The sequence below is a fragment of the Oncorhynchus nerka genome, linkage group LG6 (assembly GCF_034236695.1).
Source record: "Oncorhynchus nerka isolate Pitt River linkage group LG6, Oner_Uvic_2.0, whole genome shotgun sequence".
Classification (NCBI taxonomy): Eukaryota; Metazoa; Chordata; class Actinopteri; order Salmoniformes; family Salmonidae; genus Oncorhynchus; species Oncorhynchus nerka.
In genome coordinates this window covers 34,335,029-34,356,499 of record NC_088401.1, presented here as the reverse complement: position 1 = coordinate 34,356,499, position 21,471 = coordinate 34,335,029, and the positions used below count along the sequence as shown (strand labels likewise).

Below are 21,471 nucleotides of genomic sequence, written 5' to 3'. Positions count from 1 at the left end.
CTGTAAATTATACCATCGCTCAGTGCCTGTCTTCAGCAAATAATGTGCTTTTACAGATCTGTGAATTGAGCTCAGTCGCTCTTGCGGTGACGGTTTACAGAAAACGTCAAACATCTGATTTGCGCAAGGTTTGATATGTAATGCACTGAAACGAAACAATTCGACAATCTATGTTGTATGAATTGTACCTTTGCTTTTTCAAATGATTCATCCACACCGAATTTTGGAAGACCAAACAACTCCTGTTCGTGAACATCACATGTTCAACATTGTCAGTCTTCAGCGATATCTAGCAGGAAAGACATAAGGAGTGTCCAACAATGACAAGCTCACTGTCTGACAATGCAGGTAAGTTAAACTTTTCGCTAAATTGTGCATGCTTCATTACATTTTGTGAGTCACGGTCCAAGCCTTCGTGTCTGATCATTTCAGTGCTGGATAGTTTGTTACATTTATTTAACTAGGTAAGTCATTTAAGAACACATTATTATTTTCAACGACAGCCTAGTAACAGTGGGTTAACTGACTTGTTCAGGGGTAGAACGACAGATTTGTACCTTGTCAGCTCGGGGATTCATTCTTGCAACTTTTCAGGATACTAGTCCAACGCTCTAACCACTAGACTACCTGCCACCACAGTCCAATCCCACTTTTCCAGTGGAGGCTCCTCAGAGGAGGACCATCCTCCTCAGTGAATTTAATTTTAAAAAGTAAATTGTAAAACATTTAAAAAGTTATATTTTTTAGATTAAACGATACTCAATATAATCATGTCACCAAATAATTTATTAAAACACTATGTTGCAAAGGTCTATAGTAGCCTCAACATCACTCTGTAGCGAGCACCATGTGTAGCAAAGGACAGCTAACTTCCGTTCTCCTCTCGGTACATCGACTTCAATACAAAGCCTAGGAGACTCATGGTTCTCACACCCCTTCCATAGACTTACATAGTGATTATGACAACTTCCGGAGGATGTCCTCCAGCCTATCAGAGCTGTTTCAGCATGAATTTACATGTTGTCCACCCAATCAAAGAATCAGAGAATTATCGGGTACTGAAAGTGTAAGCTACAGTGTATAAAATGTGGTGAGTAGTTGACTCAAAGAGAGAGAAAGACAATAGTTGAACAGTTTTGAACAAATTCATTTCTTTCTAAATGAAGGAGTAGCTAGAGAGATTTTGTCTTTTTTTCACTTTCAGTTTCACTTACTTAGCTAGCAAATGCAGCTAGCTAGTTTAGCCTACTGAAACAGCCTTCACAAACAGAGGGGTGCTAGCTGGCTATGACTTTCCAACACAACACTGGAACTCTTCCAAGTCAAGGTAAGCTTTTGGTATCACAAATGTATTGCCACCGGGGCCTGCCGGTGTAACTGCTTACTGACTACACTGTAACGTTACTGCATGATTGTAGTGGGTTTACTAACACATTAGTTCTATTATCTAGGCTGACTGTGACATTACTTTAGCTGATATGGTGACAACGATGTAGGCTGTGTGTAGCGGTTTGGCTTGGATTGTTTTTAAATTTTCTTTGCCTGGTCACATACAGCTGATGTGTTGTGCATTGAAGTCCACAAGCCAAGGGAAGAGGTGAGAGGAGGAGAGCACATAGATGTGACAAGCAGTACAAAGTGGCTGCTATGAAAGTGACCTGTGTTTACGTGTGATCAGCGGTAAGGAAGACCCAAAAAATTGGACTCCAGTCACCCAAGTCATAGACTATTCTTTCTGCTACCGCACGGCAAGCAGTACCGGAGCGCCAAGTCTAGGTCCAAAAGGCTCCTTAACAGCTTCCACCCCCAAGCCATAAGACTGATGATCAATTAATCAAATGGCTATTTACATTGCCTATCTAGTCACTTTACCCCTACCGACATGTGTAAATAACTTCGATTAACCTTTACCTCTCTACATATTGACTCGGAATCGGCACCCGCTCTATATAGCCAGTGGTGTATGGTACTTAAGTCAAAATACTTTAAAGCACTACTTAAGTAGTTTTTGGGGGGTATCTGTACTTTACTATTTACAGTACCAGTTAAAAGTTTGGACAGATCTACTAATTTTTAGTTTTTTTAACATTGTAGAATAATAGTGAAGACATCAAAACTATGAAATAACACATATGGAATCATGTAGTAACCAAAACCGTGTTAAACAAATCAAAATATATTTTATATTTGAGATTCTTCAAAGTAGCCACCCTTTGCCTTGATGACAGCTTTACACACTCTTGGCATTCTCTCAACCAGCTTTATGAGGCAGTCATCTGGTAGGCACTCCTCATTGACATAGTTGTTTCTGTTTTTTAGCTGTATAATTTATGTCCAATAGAGGGAGACAAAGTATGCTAAACAGCTGGCTTTGATGCTCTACTCTGTCAACGCCTTTTGATTTGACACATTATGTTATGTATGAATTGCTCATATTCATTTGAAAGGATTCTTCTCTGTCATTGGTGTGTTGAGATGGACAGAGAGTATCGTGTCAGAAGGCCTTGTTCTCTGCTGGGTACCCAGGACCTCAGCCTGCAGCGGAGAGGACAGCCCTGTTTGTGGCAGCAGTGGAGGTTCTGGCCCGTCTTCACTCCCTGGACCTAGAGGGGTAGGGGAGAAGGCCTGGCTACTGCAAGAGACAGGTAGAGGATGGATATCCTCCACAAATTCCCATCCCTGTCTCTTTTCAATATTTTTATTGTCATTTGTAATTATACGGTAAAGTTGTACAACTGAATGCCTTCAACTGAAATGTGTCTTCCGCGTTTAACCCAACCCTTCTGAATCTGAGAGGTGTGGGGGGGCCGCCTTAATCGACATCCAGGTCTTCGGCACTAGGGGAACAGTGGTTACTGGCCCAACGCTCACACCACTAGGCTACCTGCCCCACATACGGTTAACGGAAGAAAAAAAACATGAGAAAAATGATACAGCAGTAACAGAACAAAAACAGCCAATACATAACAAAATCCCTTCCATTCTCAAAGTTCATCATTAAAGCACTTAGTATTTTTTTACAGTTTATTACCCAGAATTGGCTGATGAGCAACATGTCCACTAATGACAATCAAATGAAGTGGCCCTCGCCCATGGGGATTTTCGAGTGGACGACCTGATATTCCATCCTACTGAGGTAGTGTTGTGGGCCTTCCTCCGTCTCACTGCTGATCTAGATCATAATGAATAAGATCACATGGGACAGGTGGGTCCTGATCGTGGATCATCTACTCTGTGACACTTTATGAATACGGGCCATGCTTTTATTGAATATGGGGGCAACTTGGTAGTTGGAATAAATTGGATGTGTGTTGGTGTATGCTCTCTCTCCAGGCACGTTTGGTGGCTGTGTTGGACTGGGAGCTATCCACTAACGGGCCAGCCAATGGCAGACCTGCCCTACTTCCTGATGCCCAACTATTGGCCCAGTAGCCTCAGCATCCTCAAAAGCATGGGCAGCCTGAAGGGTGTGGAGGGTATGACCTCTGAGCTCTTATATCTGACACTGTTAGAAATGCTGAAGGCAGGGTCAGCTTCTGATCTCTAAACCCTAAGTTAAAGGTCCCACTCCAGCTATTTTTTAACTTTTACCATTGAAAAACTGCATTCGAAGTATAAATACAGTAAAGTACACACACGCTAAGCTCACCATATGCTTCCCAGTCAGAACAGTTTGCGCATATGTTATTACTACATTTTGTGACGTTTTTGTTCATTCTGGTCTTTGGCAGTTCACACACAAAATGTTTTCTTGAGGCAAGTCGAAGACTTTGGCCACCAAAGTCTATGTCCCTTCATCTGTGATTGGTCAACAGTACTACTAGTAGTAAGAGTGGGAACATTTGTTGTCATTCAGCGAGAGACGACTAGTTTTCATGCACATTTATTTCATTTGAGAAATACTTAATCAAACATCTTAGCTACTGTAGGTGTAAAATTGCGCGACTAAGACCTCCTTGTCAAAATGAATGACAGATTTCTTGATTGATCTTAGATGAATTCTGACTATTTTGAGGAAGTGTTTCTGCCTATGTTGTTGCTACGGTGGCTCAAAAGGGACAAACAACAGTAATATTGCCTATTTTTTTCCTACTTTTTCAAGTGAAGGGCTTTTGGGAGTATGAGAGCAAAGACAGTCGCTTCGCCAAGCCTAATTCTGATAGAAGCTAACCGAACCTATGTATGTGGACGCCTTAAGTTTCCAATGTCTGTATTTCTCTCTCAATGGCCAAGTGTACCCGCTCCTGAGGACCTGATCTCCATCTACTGCCACTGCCGAGGGATCCCATTCTCTCTGCCTCAGCTCAACTTCTACCTGGCCCTCCATGTCTTTAAGATGGCAGGGATTGCTCAGGTTAGTCTCTCTCTTTCACACACAAACATGCACACAGGGTGCATTAAGGGGTGTATAATTACTCCCCATAGAGCTGTGTGATAAGATGCACCTTTTCACTGACGTTAGATGGACTGGTGTAAATGAAGGAACACACAAACACACTGTAGGAGTTTCTCTATCTCCCAGCTTGTCATCTCTTTGGGGCTGTTCAGCTGAAGAGGCAGCTAATGAGCTCAAACTATTCCCAGGTCCACATTCTCATCTAATTAAATCTCATAAAGACACACACACACACACACTTTTTTATCTTGTCTGCTTTCATTATCTTTCGTCGTGTACCTGAACACAGCAAACCAAAGCAGACTCCTGGGGTGTGTTCTGTAAAGAGGAGAGGCTTAAATTCAAAAGTTTTTTTTCTTCATCAATCTGCATTGGCTTTCATCCATCTCTGACCCCCGGTTGAAAATAGACACCATTGGCATTTTCCCTTTTTCATGCTGATGGGAAAATCAGGAGGATCATAAATTCAGGAGGATCGTAAATGGATCACAGCGGATCATAAATTGTGATTTTTCTCGCTTTATTCTGTCTGTCATTCCCACTCTCTTTTTCTCAATCTATCTTTCTCTCTGATTTAGGGCGTCTATGTCCGCCATGTCCTGGGCAATGCCAGTGCTCCGAATGCTGCCCAGTTTGGCCAGAGTGTGGAGCCGTTGGCCCAGGTTGGGCTGCAGATTGCAGAAAGGTATTTTGGTTCACATGATACTAAAACTACACCCTATCATCACATTATTTTGTTTTGTGTGTGTGTGTGTGGCCTCTCCAGATCTGTCCCTGCAGATGCCAGACTGTTTCTCCAGATGGCTAAAGGTCAGGCCCATGCTCCATTAGGTCACAGAGTTCATGAGACAGCACCCGCTTCCTTCTCAGCAGGTAGTGGTGTAAAGTACTTAAGTAAAAAATACTTTGAAGTACTACTTAAGTCGTTTTTGGGGGTATCTGTACTATTTCTTTACAGTTTATATTTTTGACTACTTTTACTTCACAACATTCCTAAAGAAAATAATGTACTTTTCACTCCATACATTTTTGCTGACACCCAAAAGTACTCGTTACATTTTGACAGGAAAATGGTCCAATTCACATACTTATCAAGAGAACATCCCTGGTTATCCCTACTGCCTCTGACCTGGAGGACTCACTAAACACAAATGCTTTGTTTGTAAATGATGTCTGTGTTGGAGTGTGCCCCTGGCTATCAGTAAATTATGTATGTGTTGGAGTGTGCCCCTGGCTATCAGTAAATTATGTCTGTGTTGGAGTGTGCCCCTGGCTATCAGTAAAAGATGTCTGTGTTGGAGTGTGCCCCTGGCTATCAGTAAATGATGTCTGTGTTGTAGTGTGCCCCTGGCTATCAGTAAATGATGTCTGTGTTGTAGTGTGCCCCTGGCTATCAGTAAATGATGTCTGTGTTGGAGTGTGCCCCTGGCTATCAGTAAATTATGTCTGTGTTGTAGTGTGCCCCTGGCTATCAGTAAATTATGTCTGTGTTGGAGTGTGCCCCTGGCTATCAGTAAATTATGTATGTGTTGGAGTGTGCCCCTGGCTATCAGTAAAAGATGTCTGTGTTGGAGTGTGCCCCTGGCTATCAGTAAATTATGTATGTGTTGGAGTGTGCCCCTGGCTATCAGTAAAAGATGTCTGTGTTGGAGTGTGCCCCTGGCTATCAGTAAATTATGTCTGTGTTGGAGTGTGCCCCTGGCTATCAGTAAATTATGTCTGTGTTGGAGTGTGCCCCTGGCTATCAGTAAATTATGTATGTGTTGGAGTGTGCCCCTGGCTATCAGTAAAAGATGTCTGTGTTGGAGTGTGCCCCTGGCTATCAGTAAATTATGTCTGTGTTGGAGTGTGCCCCTGGCTATCAGTAAATTATGTACGTGTTGGAGTGTGCCCCTGGCTATCAGTAAATGATGTCTGTGTTGGAGTGTGCCCCTGGCTATCAGTAAATGAACAAAAACATTTGTGCCGTATGTTTTGTTTAATATAAGCAATTTGAAATGATTTATACTTTTACTTTTGATACGTACACTACCGTTCAACAGTTTGGGGTCACTTAGAAATGTCCTTGTTTTTTAAAGAAAAGCACTTTTTTTTTCTCCATTAAAATAACAAAGAATTGATCAGAAATACAATGTAGACTTTGCGAATGTTGTAAATGACTATTGTAGCTGGAAACGGCATAGGTGTACAGAGCCCCATTATCAGCAACCATCACTCCTGTGTTCCAATGGCACGTTGTGTTAGCTAATCCAAGTTTATAATTTTAAAAGGATAATTGATCATTAGAAAACCCTTTTGCAATTGTTAGCACAGATGAAAACTGTTGTTCTAATTAAAGAAGCAATAAAACTGGCCTTTAGACTAGTTGAGTATCTGTAACATCAGCATTTGTGTTAGATTACAGGCTCAAAATGGCCAGAAACAAATAACTTCCTTCTGAAACTCGTCAGTCTATTCTTGTTCTGAGAAATGAAGGCTATTCCATGCGAGAACTTGCCAAGAAACTGAAGATCTCGTACAAATTCCTATATATAAGGAATTTGAAATTATTCATAGTTTTGATACTTATTAAGTATATTTTAGCCATTACTTTGGCTTTTGATACTAAAGTATATTTAAAAGCAAATACTTTTAGACTTTTACTCAAGTAGTATTTTACTGGGTGAGTTTCACTTTTAATTTAGTAATTTTCTAAGATGCGGCGTGGTAAGTGTTCATGACGATTTTAATAAGGAAAGAACTGAACACTATGAAATACAAAACAATAAACCAAACCGAAACAGTACCGTGTGGCGACAAACACTCACACGGAAACAAACACCCACAAACCAACAGTGAAACCTACCTAAATATGGTTCTCAATCAGGGACAACGATAAACAGCTGCCTCTGATTAAGAACCATATCAGGCCAAACACAGAAATAGAAAAAACATAGAAACACAGACTGCCCACCCCAACTCACACCCTGACCATACTAAATAAAGACAAAACAAAGGAAATAAAGGTCAGAACATGACAGAAAGCCCTATTAAAACCACTTAGAATGCATTTGTTTCCGCCCTAGAGTCATGCACTACTTATTAAGCATATTTACAACTATTATTCAAAAACATGAAATACCTTCAATAATTAGAAAAATATTGTGATGCGATATTTCGGCCATATCGCCCAACCCTGCACAGCTCTCAAAAGCATTGCTGCCCTGAATTTAGCTGGTGCTACCGATAAAGCTCAGAGGGAGTTTAAGTAGAACAATTACTTTCAGGAGGACAATGCCATGATGACTCATGCGTTTCCATGTGAATTCATAAAGAGATGGCAAAGGCTGAAGAGGGTGTGAACGACACTGAATGGGCGCAACTGAAGAAAGAGCTCTCTAGAAACTGAATCTTTCTAGAGCATTTGTCCTACTTGTCTCTAAGTGAGATAACACGTTTGTCAAATTTCAAAGAAGCATAACTTTCCCATGTTTCCTCCAACTGCAGTGTATGATGTACCATTTTGAAGCTCTGAGTCTGTACAAATCTTGCACATGCACACAAACAGCCTCAATTAAATCGGGGCATGGACTCAACAAGGTGTCGAAAGCGTTCCACAGGGATGCTGGCCCATGTTGACTCCAATGCTTTCCAGAGTTGCGTCAAGTTGGCTGGATGTCCTTTGGGTGGTGGACCATTCTTGATACAGATGGGAAACTGTTAAGGGTGAAAAACCCAGCAGCGTTGCCGTTCTTGACACACTCAAACTAGTGCCCCTGGTACCCCCCCAGTTCATAGGCACTTAAAACTGTTGTCTTGCCCATTCATCCTCTGAATGGCACACATACAAAATCCATGTCTCAATTGTCTCAAGGCTTAAAAATAATTATTTAACCTGTCTCCTCCCCTTCATCTACACTGGCTGCAGTCCAAACACTTATCAGACTCACCCTCTCCCCTCCCGCTTCGAACACACCGACAGCGTCATTGCATTTTGGTACTGCAGAATTACATTTGTTTCCAATGAAACCCCGCGTTTGCCTTGCAGAGGCATTTGCAGTGCGTCCGGTGTGATGCGCACATTGGATGTATCGAACGTATGCGTCATACTGTAATGAATGTTGAACGGTTGTTGCACACATATCCAGATGATGCTGTGTGCTATTTTGCTCAGGGACGGTGTCGGTGTGTTCGAAGCGTCAGTCCTCAAATTAAGTGGACACTTCTGATGACGTATCATGACGTCTGACGAGTATACGCTTGCAGGGGAAGGGGCGAAGGAAAGAATGAATTTGAAATAGATCGCCCTTTTGCCCGGAAATTCTTCACTGATCCTGGTGATTGCGTTTTCAGCCACCAGTAGTTTGTGGGTGCTTTTTATGCGCAGTCAATTAGAATAGCATGTCTACTTATATTAACTATATAATTATTAATATACGCCTACTGTATGATAACGTTAGCCTGGCTAGCTGGAACTTCTGAAGAAGGAAAATGTTTTATTTGTACAATTTTCCAACGCTAACCAATCGAAAACATCATTACTTTTACGAGACGTGTTTGTGCATGAGTAGCACAATTTCTAACTTATTTATGTTTGTTTCATAGGGATCATAGCTTTCACCCGGTCAGTCTATGTCATTGTAAGAGCTGGTGTTCCTAATGTTTTGTACACTCTGTGTATAGAGATATATTAATGCATGGCTCTAGGGTAGAGATTGTACCTGTCATACAGAAATAGCATTAGATATGTCCACGGAGCAGGGGCTGGAGCCACTCTCTCTTCTGCTCCTTAATGGAGGACCACCATGCTTCCCATCTCTACAGAGGCAAACACAACCATAGACCTAGGAAGTATCCAATGACACCAACATAACAACAACCAGAAAATGTTGAAACTCATCATAACAGAATAATTACATTCATATGAAACATGATTGCCAGTATGGTGTATTAGACCTGCCCGTAAGAGCAGCGCGAGCTTCCTTCTCTTTTTTTTTGAGAGCGAGGGAAGTGTGTTCGGAAAAAACAGAAAGTATACATCTTAGAAGTCGTTTTTTACATACGAACTTTATATGTCCGAGCTCCAAATCAAATACGCATCGCACAAATAAAATGGACGTTGTTGTAGAACGTTTATGTTGATCGGCGATGTTCTGCACTGTGTCTATGTAAACAGGGTTATTAGGGAAATCATTCTTCTTGCAGGATGTTGAGAATGAACCATTTTCTTTCGTGACCTTATTACAGAGAAATAGGGTGCGTCAAATGGCACTAGGTAGGGAATGTGACGCGGTCATAGTCATTCAATGATGTCAGAAGGGATGGTAAGTGGGCATGAGGTTGCCTTGTGTTCTTGCGAACACAGATGTTGTTTTGGTACACGAAATTAGTATTTTTTTAATTAAAAAATGTTCTTCCCTTCTGATATTGTATGTAGAAATTGTGCACGAATATAACATGTTAAAAGCCTGTAATATTAAAAGAAGTCGTTTTTTCATATTGACCACATGCAAAATTCAATCAAATCTTTTAAAACATTTTTTATATGAACTAAGACTTGCTTAAGTGCCACAATTCAGCATTTTGACATGTCCCTCTGTGGCTTCTATGAAGATTTTATCCCACTTAACCCCAACATTTCTCCTTTGTTGCTTTGACTCATTTCTGAATTGTGTTATTAATTCCATGAGATTAGTGATTCATTTTAAGGTTACAAAAAAACAACCTGTCCCTCATTTTAAGGTCACCCATGTTACATAATAGCCAAATTACAGTGCAAAAGCAAGGTGAGCTGGTTTTTCTCTTTTTGGCAATTTTCCGGTGTTTTGTGGTGGAAAACTGAGTGGGTCGAGCATAACACGCCAACCCTGTTACCCATAGATAAACAGCCCAGAAATGTTTTAACAATTTAAATTGCATTTAATTGCCCCTCCCTGTTGTCCACGGCAGGAAGTGGTGGTGGGCAGTGGTGCGTAAACCTACATGTTTATTTCACTAACTTACTCCACCTTGTTTTAAATTATGTTTTGATTTATAACTCCAGCAGGAGACTGGAAAAGCGGGAAAGCCTATCGATTCACTTATACCAAAATAGACCATTAGCACGCTTAAATGAGTCACTAATGAGATGGGGGGGAAAAAGTCTAATTAAATGTCTCCCAGCTTGAAGCGCTCGCTCTATCGCTCTCTTTTTCCCTCTTTCTCTCTCTCTCTCTCTCTCTCTCTCTCTCTCTCTCTCTCTCTCTCTCTCTCTACGTTGCATGGGTGGAAACATCTGAAAGGCCTGTAAAGTAAACTGTGACTCCTCCCGTGCCATTTCCACAATGCTCTAAGAGCCTGAGAGCAACTACTACCCAAAGCAGGGCTTATTTTCATCGATCTACCCAAACAGACTTGAGTTAAATCAGTGGGAACACCCTCTGAGCCCACATGAGTCATAGAACAGGCAAACACTGACAGGACCATGCTAAACATTGAGTCTCGTGAACTTAAAAATGCCCTTTAAAGACAGCGTGACTGTGTTTAAATACTTGTTTATTTTCATACACTGACTCAGTTTCAAGTTTTATTCGTGGTATGTACGGGATACGCATGGTATACATTGTCCATCCAAATGCTTAGTTGCAGGTTCCTCCTCGACAATGCAACAACAATAAGAAATAATAAAAGATAAGAATACGAACATAAAGTAAATTGCTCAGTAGGATAGTTTTAAGATGTTTAGCATAAGTATAATACAGGAAGTCACCATTTGTATATCGTGTGTGGATTTAGAGGGTTTATTTTGGGGATCTTTGACAAAGTTATGGACACCAGTGACTCACGGGCAGTATTTCCACTCATTACCTAATGTTGTATTCAGTTTCATTTTGAAATGGATAACATGAGATTTACGGACTGTCGCGGTCACGGCTTTGTCAACTGGTGATTGTCATGCAAATAACTGCCTGTTTGGTTTTTTTGCATCTCCAGCTTCCACACATAGCCTACAGGCCACTGATGCGGACCTTTGGAACATCTACAAGTCTAATAAATCCATCTAATATAGCCTACACCATCACAATAAATCCATTATTGATATGAAGAGAATGTAGCCTATTTCAGAAGAACAGAATAGCATATTCCGAGTCGTTCTTATGTTAGGCCATGACTGGGTGTATAACAACGCATGTTTCACTAGGCTCTGTAGGCTATGGGCTCTCTAACTGTGTTCCAGGGGTCTTGGGCCTAAACGGCTACGTTTGGAGTTATTGGGCCACTTTAGTTGTGATACAAATCTTATCAGAACATATAGGTCTGAGGGCTAGGCTACATAAAGCATGTGACTATGATTTGAAAAAGTCGCAGAAAAATGCACGCACTGTTTCTTGCCTTAGACTGCACACGCTGGGCATCATTCACAAGTGATAATATTCTCAATTTATCTTGTCTTTACCTATACTTAATGAAATGCAGTATGTGTGAAATTAGTTTTGATTTAGAATGGGCCATTATAGTGTCATCCGTATGCACGAATAGCGAATGGAGGACGTTTTCACCGTCGTTCATTTCAGCCAGTCCTATTGTAAATTGAAAAAAGGTGCTTAATATTAGGAAAGTTGAGAAATAAATATTGTAGGCCTAGCCTATAGAAGGCTGAAGGGATCTTCCTCTTTTCGATAGAGTCCTTTAAAACTCTGTTTTCTGAAGGGGGAAAAACTAACCTGTTAGGTAGATAAAATACGTTTTTTATTTTTTTGAGTTCCTTTTTCCCTGTCACCATAACTTTTGTTGTGTTTGTGTATGCATGCCTGTAGATGTTGCTAACAGACGTTCTCAGTCACTGTCCGATTTAGGACATTCCAGATGTTCCTTGAGTCACAAAATGTGGTTTGAGGCCTTTTTTCATAACAACATTTCTACATGGCATTGAACATTGGCCTGTTGTATTCCGTATTGGCACGGAATTTATCCTTAACCCTTTCAAGACTGTCTAAACCTAGCGCATGTTGTCTTTCAATAATTCAATCTGAGAGGAGTTGAATATTTATGTTCCTGTGTGGCTCCTTTTCATAGAGCACATCGTCTGCATCGTGGGTTCAATTCCTGCTGGGGCCACCCATATGTAAATTAATGCATGCTAAATGACATTTTATATTATTGTGCTGCCCACATATCTGTGATTCATCAGTACATTCTGTGCATTTTATCACACAACCATGCCTTGTTTTCCAGTTGCTTCTTATGCCAGAAACAATATAGTCTCCCCAAGTGATCTATTTACTCATTCATATCTGGTGTGTATCAGACTGTGAAACACCTGTGCGTCCCAAATGGCAGTGCATTCCAAAATGACGCCCTAGTCCCTATATAGTGCACTACTTTTGACCAGAGCCATATTGGCCCTACTGAAAAGTAGTGCACTGTATTATATAGGGAATAAGGTGCCATTTGGAACACAGGCACTATGGAATGATGCCTCTTATGTTATGTTGAGTTTCATCAACACTTATCACGCTCACAAGCCAACAACATCAAATTGACTGTGTATGTAAGGGGTTTCTAAATCCAAGGACGGAAGGGTAGTGGTCTGAATGTATAACAAAGACATAATTATTCTGGAAACTAGTGGTTTTCCAGGTTTTCCAGCTTTAGCGGTCAATCAGAGGAGGAATATTATGCAATTAGTAATTGTGGGCTCTCAATTGGCATAGCGGTCTAAGGCACAGCATCTCAGTGCTAGAAGCATCACTACAGACCCTGGTTCGATTCCAGGCTGTATCACAACCAGCTGTGACTGGGAGTCGCACAATTAGCCCAGCGTCGTCCAGGTTAGGGTTTGGCCGGGGTAGGCCATCATTGTAAATAAGAATTTGTTCTTAACTGATTTGCTAGGTTAAATAAAGGTAAAATAAAATAAATAAAAAATTGGTGATTTAAAGAGATCCCAATCGCTTACCAAGAGTGTCATTTCTGTATTAGAATATAAGTGGGTATACTTTACAGAACATGTAGCATAGAGATTTCCTTGCATTTGGTAGATATTCAAACAATCTATTATAGCTGCTAATTTCATGGTATTATACAAGAATGAGGAAATGCATTTAACTAAGTAAAAGAAGTGTGAGGTGACGTCTGGTACTTGTGAGTCATTAAAGTGATAATGCCCGAGAAGCCAGTGTTTGGAGGAATATTGGCACGGCTGTTGTCGTCGAGGGCTGGCAAACCGTGCCAATATATCCTCCAAACACCTTCTTCTAGGGTATTATCACGTTTATACCGGATACCAACATATTCAAATAATGATTGACATATTTTCATTAAAAATGTTATTTTCATGAATTTATTCATACTATTTCATCCTTCCACAAGATATAGTCCCGACACAAATCTAGGTTTGCTACCCAAGCCGGCTGGTCGTTCGTTCTATTGGTTCGGTTGCCAGAGACGAGACCCAGTTGTTCAGTCTTTTTGTTCTGTAATAGTCGATCATTCTAAATGTTCCATTGCCATACTGTCTGGCAATGTTCTTATCCCTTGCTTGCTAGCTAGCCAACTACGGCTAACTTATAGTCATGTCAAAAAGTGCAGACAGAATAACATTAAAGTAGCTGCATTTGCATTTGTTGAAGCTGTTTTCTAGTGACATTTATTTGGATACATCCATAACAATGAACTAATTAGGCGAGAGTTCACCAAGCATAGAAAATGTGCTCTCTCATCAGGACACTGTTGTTCAGAGGAGCTAGCCAACAACACAGCTAACACAGTCACTTCAAACTGAAGCTGGAAAGATTGCAAACTAGCTGAGCTTCATTTTGTTTGACCTTTTTTCAATTGACATTTTCTTTGCATATATCCATAAAAATGATGCCAGCTGATTCATGACTGGTTAAGAAACGCTGCCTGTCTCGTTCCAACTCCCAACACGTTCATTGCTATAGGAGAGCTAGAGATCTAATTTGAATATTGAAACAATGTTGTAAATGTCAGAGAGACAGTAAGGTTTAAACAAATCTCTGCTGTTGAAAACAAAATGTTAGTCTAAAAGAAATGTAAGATAATGTCTAGATGCTTTTTATAGTGCCGATCAAGTTTATAAATTGCTGGGCTGGTGAGACAGATGGAAAAGAGTAAATAGGCATTTTAACGTCATAGATTTAGGGTGGTAACTTGTGGAATAGACACCTGCTGGAATATGCTTTTAAGCAATCAGCATTCAGGATTAGACCCAAGTCATGTGTAGAAGTGGCAGTTAGCACGTATTCAGTTGGTTTAGGCATATAATTTACAATCACACGATGACACTCATACCCTGCCAGTACATGACTGTATGAGTCATCGGCTTCAGACGCCGTGATTGCCAATGATATGATTCTGGGAAGTGGAAGTCCACATTTGTTTTGCAAGGAGATTTTCTTTAATAACTACTTTCCTCATTACTGTATCGTTAGTGTTGTTCCTGAGAAGTACAGATAACTGCCAAAATAAAGGAAACACCATAATGTGTCTTAATAGGGTGTTGGGCCACCATGAGCCAGAACAGCTTTAATGCACAATGGCATACAGTGCGTTCAGAAAGTATTCACACCCCTTGACTTTTTAAACATTTTGCTGTTGTACAGCCGGAATTAAAAATGTATTAAATTGAGATTTTGTGCCACTGATCTACACACAATACTCCACAATGTCAAAGTAGAAATGTTTACAAATATGAATAAAATGTAAACCTATAATGCCTTGAGCAGTGGAGGCTCCTCAGAAGAGGAAGGGGAGGACCATCCTCCTCAGTGAATTTCATAAAAATAAAAATAGTGAAACATTAGTGGTCCTTTTAAGATAAAACTATACATAAATATATTCACGTCACCAAAAAATGTATTAAAACACACTGTTTTGCGATAAAAGTCTACAGTAGCCTAAACAGCACTGGTGTAGCACCATGGTGTAGCTGGAGGACAGCTAGTTTCCATCCTCTGGGTACATTGACTTCAATACAAAACCTAGGAGGATCATGGTTCTCACCCCCTTTCAATAGATTTACACAGTAATTATGACAACTTCCGGGGGACATCCTCCAACCTATCAGAGCTCTTGCAGCATGAACTAACATGTTTTCCACCCAATCGATCAGAGAATTAGTCTAGTACTGAAAGCATAAGCTACAGATAGCTATCACTGCAGTGCATAAACTGTGGTGAGTAGTTGACTCAAAGAGGTAGAAAGACAATAGTTGAATACTTTTGAACAAATTAATTTCTTTAAAAATGAAGAAACAAGACGGAGAGAGAGAAATAGCTATATTTAGTACCATTTTTTCACTTTCAAATGCAGATGCAGCTAGCAAGTTTAGCCTTCTCAAACACCTGGCTCAAGCAGAGAGGGATGCTATGTTAGCTAGCTGGCTATGGCTATCCAACACTGGATCTCTTCCAAGTCAAGGTAAGCTTTTGGTTTCATTAATTTATTGCCAACTGCTTGCTGAATGTATTCTGTACTGCATGATTGTAGTGGGTTTACTAAGGCGTTAGTTATAGTAGCTATGTTGACTATGACATTAGCGAATATGCTGACAATAATGTAGGCCAGGGATCATCATCAAGATTCAGCCGCGGGACAATTATTTCTTGAGGGGATGGTCGGGGGGCCGGAACATCATTACAAATCATTTGTACACTGCCTTTTGACCCCAAGAATCCCATATACAGTTGATGTTGAAAGTTTACATACACTTATGTTGGAGTCATTTCAACCACTCCACAAATTTCTTGTTAACAAACTATAGTTTTGGCAAGTCGGTTAGGACATCTACTTTGTGCATGACACAAGTAATTTTTCCCACAATTGTTTACAGACAGATTATTTCACTTATAATTCACTGTATCACAATTCCAGTGGATCAGAAGTTTACATACACTAAGTTGACTGTGCCTTTAAACAGGTTGGAAAATTCCATGAAAATGATGCCATGGCTTTAGAAGCTTCTGATATGCTAATTGGCATAGTTTGACTACCTGTGGATATATTTTAAGGCCTACGTTCAAACTCAAGTGCCTCTTTGCTTGACATCATGGGAAAATCAAAAGAAATCAGCCAAGACCTCAGAAAAACAATTGTAGACCTCCACAAGTCTGGTTCATCCTTGGGAGCAAATTCCAAACGCGTGAAGGTACCACCTTCATCTGTACAAACATATTACGCAAGTATAAACACCATGGGACCACACAGCCGTCATAGCACTCAGGAAGGAGACGCATTCTGTCTCCTAGAGATGAACTTACTTTGGTGCGAAAAGTGCAAATCAATCCCAGAACAACAGCAAAGGACCTTGTGGGGATGCTGCAGGAAACAGGTACAAAATTATCTATATCCACAGTAAAACAAGTCCTATATAAACATAACCTGAAAGGCCACTCAGCAAGGAAGAAGCTACTGCTCCAAAACCGCCATAAAAATGCCACACTACGGTTTGCAACTGCACATGGGGACAAAGATTGTACTTTTTGGAGAAATGTCCTCTGATGAAATAAAAATACAACTGTTTGGCCATAATGACCATCGTTATGTTTGGAGGAAAAAGGTGGAGGCTTGCAAGCCGAAGAACACCATCCCAACAGTGAAGCACAGGGGTGGCAGCATCATGTTGTGGGGGTGCTTTGCTGCAGGAGGGACTGGTGCACTTCACATAATAGATGGCATCATGAGTGAGGAAAATTGTGGATATATTGAAGCAACATTTCAAGACATCAGTTATACTAGCTATGTTAAAGCTTGGTCGCAAATGGGTCTTCCAAATGGACAATGACCCCAAGCATACTTCCAAAGTTGTGGCAAAATGGCTTAAGGACAACAAAGTCAAGGTAGTTGAGTGGCTATCACAAAGCCCTGACCTCAATCCTATAGAAGATTTGTGGGCAGAACTGAAAAAGTGGGTGCCAGCAAGGAGGCCTACAAACCTGACTCTGTTACACCAGTTATGTCAGGAGGAATGGGCCACAATTCATCCAACTTATTGTGGGAAGCTTGTGGAAGGTTACCCGAAACGTTTGACCCAAGTTAACCAATTTAAAGGCAATGCTACCAAATACTACTTGAGTGTATGTAAACTTCTGACCCACTGGGAATGTGATGAAAGAAATAAAAGCTGAAATAAATCGTTCTCTCTACTATTATTCTGACATTTCACATTCTTAAAATAAAGTGGTGATCCTAATTGACCTAAAACAGGGAATTTTTATGAGGATTAAATGTCAGGAATTGTGAAAAACTGGGTTTAAATGTATTTGGCTAAGGTGTATGTAAACTTCCGACTTCAACTGTAGATATAATATTTGACCAAAACATAACATTGCTTACATTTCTATACAATCACGTGTTTGTGTGGGAATACTTGGGAACAGATTTCCAAAATTAAAATCACTTGGAGTTGATTTCATGGTGTATTAACAGTCTTTTATGACCAACAATGAAAATGATCAGAACTTGGGGGGACAAATAAAACTACCCGTGGGCCAAATTCAGCCCGCATGCTGGCAGATGGGGAACCCTGATGTAGGCTGTGCATAGCGGTTTGTGGTTATGATATGAAGGTTTGGCTCAGAAAGTTTTTTTCACCTGGTCACAGACATATGTGTGTTGTGCACTGAAGTCCACAAAGGTGAGAGGAGGAGAGCGCATAGATGCAAGAAGGAATTACACAACAAGCAAAATGTTCATGCTGTTTATATGTGGCTGCTATGAATGTGAACTGTGTGCGTGTATTCACGGGTGTATTCATTCTGCCTATTCTGTTGAAAAAAGTTTTTTTAAATGGAAGCAAACGGAACGAAACGGGGATAAACATACCTGAATTTGTCCAATAGAAACTCTTGTTTGCAACCGTTGGTCTAATGATTACACCCTAGATCAGCTAGATGCAGGCAAGTGTGTGCAAGGCTCTATTAAATGTGTGTGTGTGTGTGCGCCTTTTCCAAATAATGTCCAATCAATTGAATTTACCACAGGTGGACTCCAGTCAAGTTGTAGAAACATCTCAAGGATGATCAATGGAAACAGAATGTATCTGAGCTCAATTTCAATTCTCATAGCAAAGGGTCTGAATACTTATGTAAATAATGTATTTATGTTTTTATGGAGTATTGTGTGTAGATTGATGAGTATTTGTTTTTATTTAATACATTTTTGAATAAGACTGTAACGTAACAACATTTGGAAAAAGGGAAGGGGTCTCAATACATTCCGAATGCACTGTATTTTCAAGGATGGTCGTGGCTGCATCATGTAATGGGTATGCTTGTCATCAGCAAGGACTAAGGAGTTTTTTTTTTTTTATATATATATAAAAATGAACAGAATAGAGTTAAGCACAAGCAAAATCCTAGAGGAAAACTTGGTTCATTCTGTTTTCCAAAAGACACTGGGAGACATTTTCACCATTCAGCAGGACAATAACCTATTATCCTGTTTTATTTTTCATCAATGTTTAAACATTGTGTATTTTGTGTCAATTGTTGGAAAAAAAAGAAGACAATTAAATCAATTTTAATCCCAATTTTTTAACACAACAAAATGTGGGGGGAAAGTAAAGGGGTGTGAATACTTTCTGAAGGCACAGATTCTACAAGTGTCTGGAACTCTATTGTAGGGATGCGACACCATTCTTCCACAAGAAATTCCATCATTTGGTGTTTTGTTGATGGTGGAGGACAACGCTGTCTCAGGCGCCATTCCAGAATCTCTCATAAGTGTTCAATTGAGTTGAGATCTGGTGACTGAGACACACACACACACACACACCCGCTCTGCTCCTTTGAGACCCCTCTTTCCAAGTCATTGAGATCTCTTCTCCTAGCCATGGCAGCCAAAATAATGGGAGAGGTGCTGACTAACAGAATAGTGACTTTCTTTTTTACCCATTCAATTATTAGGAGCATATGCAGTATAGAGTGTGTGACCATTAGTTTCTGTGACATGATTCAGTGTTACATTTGCATCGTAATAATGTCCAGATAGAGGCCTACCATTTACAGATAATACCTGCATTTATATTCCTCCCACTTGCATAGAAGAGGGGGGGGGGGCAGTCCTCGGTTTCTCTGCTGTTTTTGATTTGAGTGATCGAAAGGATGTTCCCACATGAGATGGTTGTTTTTTCTCTTGTTTATCATGACAGCCACAGTGTCATTAGAATTGTGTGTGTGTGTGTGTGCGTGCGGCGATGGAGCTGTTAGCCATAACACAGTCCCAGGGGTGGGGTAATTTACTCCCAGACCCCTGGTGAGCCTCTTATCTGGAGGCTACGGTGACCACACACACACACACACGGGTTTTCCATCATCACAATACTCTATCTGGATGACTTTGGGAGCAGACTTTATCTGAGATGTACACCGTCTGGGCTCCCGACTTCACGTAAGCCTGGGCATGTATTCAAATCCAGGGCGGAACTGTGTTTATTGAAACATAGGTCCTGTGATGTGATATCATGAATGACGACTACGTGGTGCTGAATGGCTGTTTTTTGTCGTTTTCCCTCTCGCTCATTAGCAAGACGCTATGGAATTGCTTGAGCTCTTTGCCATTTGGAAGCTCTGCGTAGGAAATGATACTTTAATGCCGCTCAACAGCCTGGTTTTGCTTTATAGCTCAACTGTTGTGCTCTTATCCTGGCTTGTATTGTACTTTTAGGCCTCTCCGTGAGATGGATAGAGTAGGGGGAAATGACAGTAGATAGCAAAGTAGAAAGCCGTAACGACAGAGAGTGGGAAAGAGTAGAACAGCGAAGGACGGAGAGATGGATGAGGAAAGAGAGAAAGTCAAAGGAGAAGTTGATCTTAGTGTGGAATAAACAATATAGATACGTATAGTATAGATAGATACATTTATAGATAAGTCTGTTTTACCTATGCACAGGTGTAGCTCTAACCGCACACTTGACGGTTTAGGGTGTAGTCTGCAACTCTTGCTCACCTGACACACCCTTAATCGTTTTATCTTAATATCGGAGAACCTATCACATTTAACTAGTCAGTCAAGCCAAATCGCACCGAGCTGGTTCTCGGTATGAGGCTTACACTGAACTTCGGCATTGTTGTAAAAAAGTGCTCGTCGGGAGCCCGCAGACAGGCCAAAAATCATCTAGTCTCTAGCCAGCTTTCAGGTTAAAGACCCTAATGTGTAGCCTCGTCTTGCGCCTCACATTTGAAGTCTGAAGCGGATTACACTGATGCACCATTCACTTCCCATTCCCCTCAGCAACCAATCAGTCATTCTAAGTGATTTGGGAGACAGCGGAGGAGTTGAGGTTATTGCTGTGTGAAGAGACTGTGATTCACTCTCTTGTCCTGAGTTTATCCCTCCACAACCAACCACACACTTAACTGATGTGTTTACCCACCAATCCCAACATCTGTGCATCCCAAATGGCACCCCTATTCCTTATATAGTGGACTACTTTTGACCAGGGCCATTGTTAAAAGTTGTGCACTATATAGGGAATAGGGTGCCATTTGGGGCACAGACCCCAGTCATTACAGAGGAGAGGATATGACTAAAAGGTTCTGTAAGAGAATAGGAGGTAAACACTGAGGACATTAGCTAGGACTTTTATGATCTATGGCCTATCTATGGTGGCTCCAATTCTGGGGAATTTTTTCCACTCTAAGACGATCCTCTGAGTGACTCATTCCTGTGGAAAAAGCTTTTCATTGAGACACTTTTTAACTCTCTCCACCACACAATGCATCTCACTATGCTTTTGGGGGCCCGAATTTTGTTATTCATGGAATACATTTAGCTAGTTTAATTCCGTTTTATATTCGCCATTTTGTCAAAGGACTTCAATGCGATGTGACGTGTACGATCGATTTCAAAGAGTTTAAGATAAAAGTTCTCTTTGAAGATGACTTTTAAAGGAAGAGGATAAATGGCCATGCTGAAATGGTTCACCACTGTTCAATGGATTGCACTCAACATCAAACCCCTGTTGCACTTTTTAAGTCCAGCTTATTTAAACGGAGGGAACATGAGAGGACAGGCAGAGTCATTTAAATGCTGGAATCCCCTTCATGGGGGATGCGTCCCAAATGGCACCCCATAGGGCTCTGGTAAAAGAAAGT

General features: G+C 40.7%; 1 protein-coding gene across 3 annotated transcripts in view; it reads left to right on the top strand.

Moving 5' to 3' along the window:
- The first annotated feature begins 3,549 nt into the window (after window positions 1-3,549).
- Window positions 3,550-21,471, top strand: part of acad11 (acyl-CoA dehydrogenase family, member 11) — a 31,858-nt gene continuing 13,936 nt past the window's right edge. For all 3 annotated transcript variants that reach the window (XM_065019542.1, XM_065019541.1, XM_065019540.1), the window contains exons 1-2: window positions 3,550-4,354; window positions 4,975-5,081. In XM_065019542.1, coding sequence (XP_064875614.1) covers window positions 4,121-4,354; window positions 4,975-5,081 — 341 coding nt within the window. In that variant the 5' untranslated portion in view covers window positions 3,550-4,120. The remainder of the gene's footprint in view (window positions 4,355-4,974; window positions 5,082-21,471) is intronic.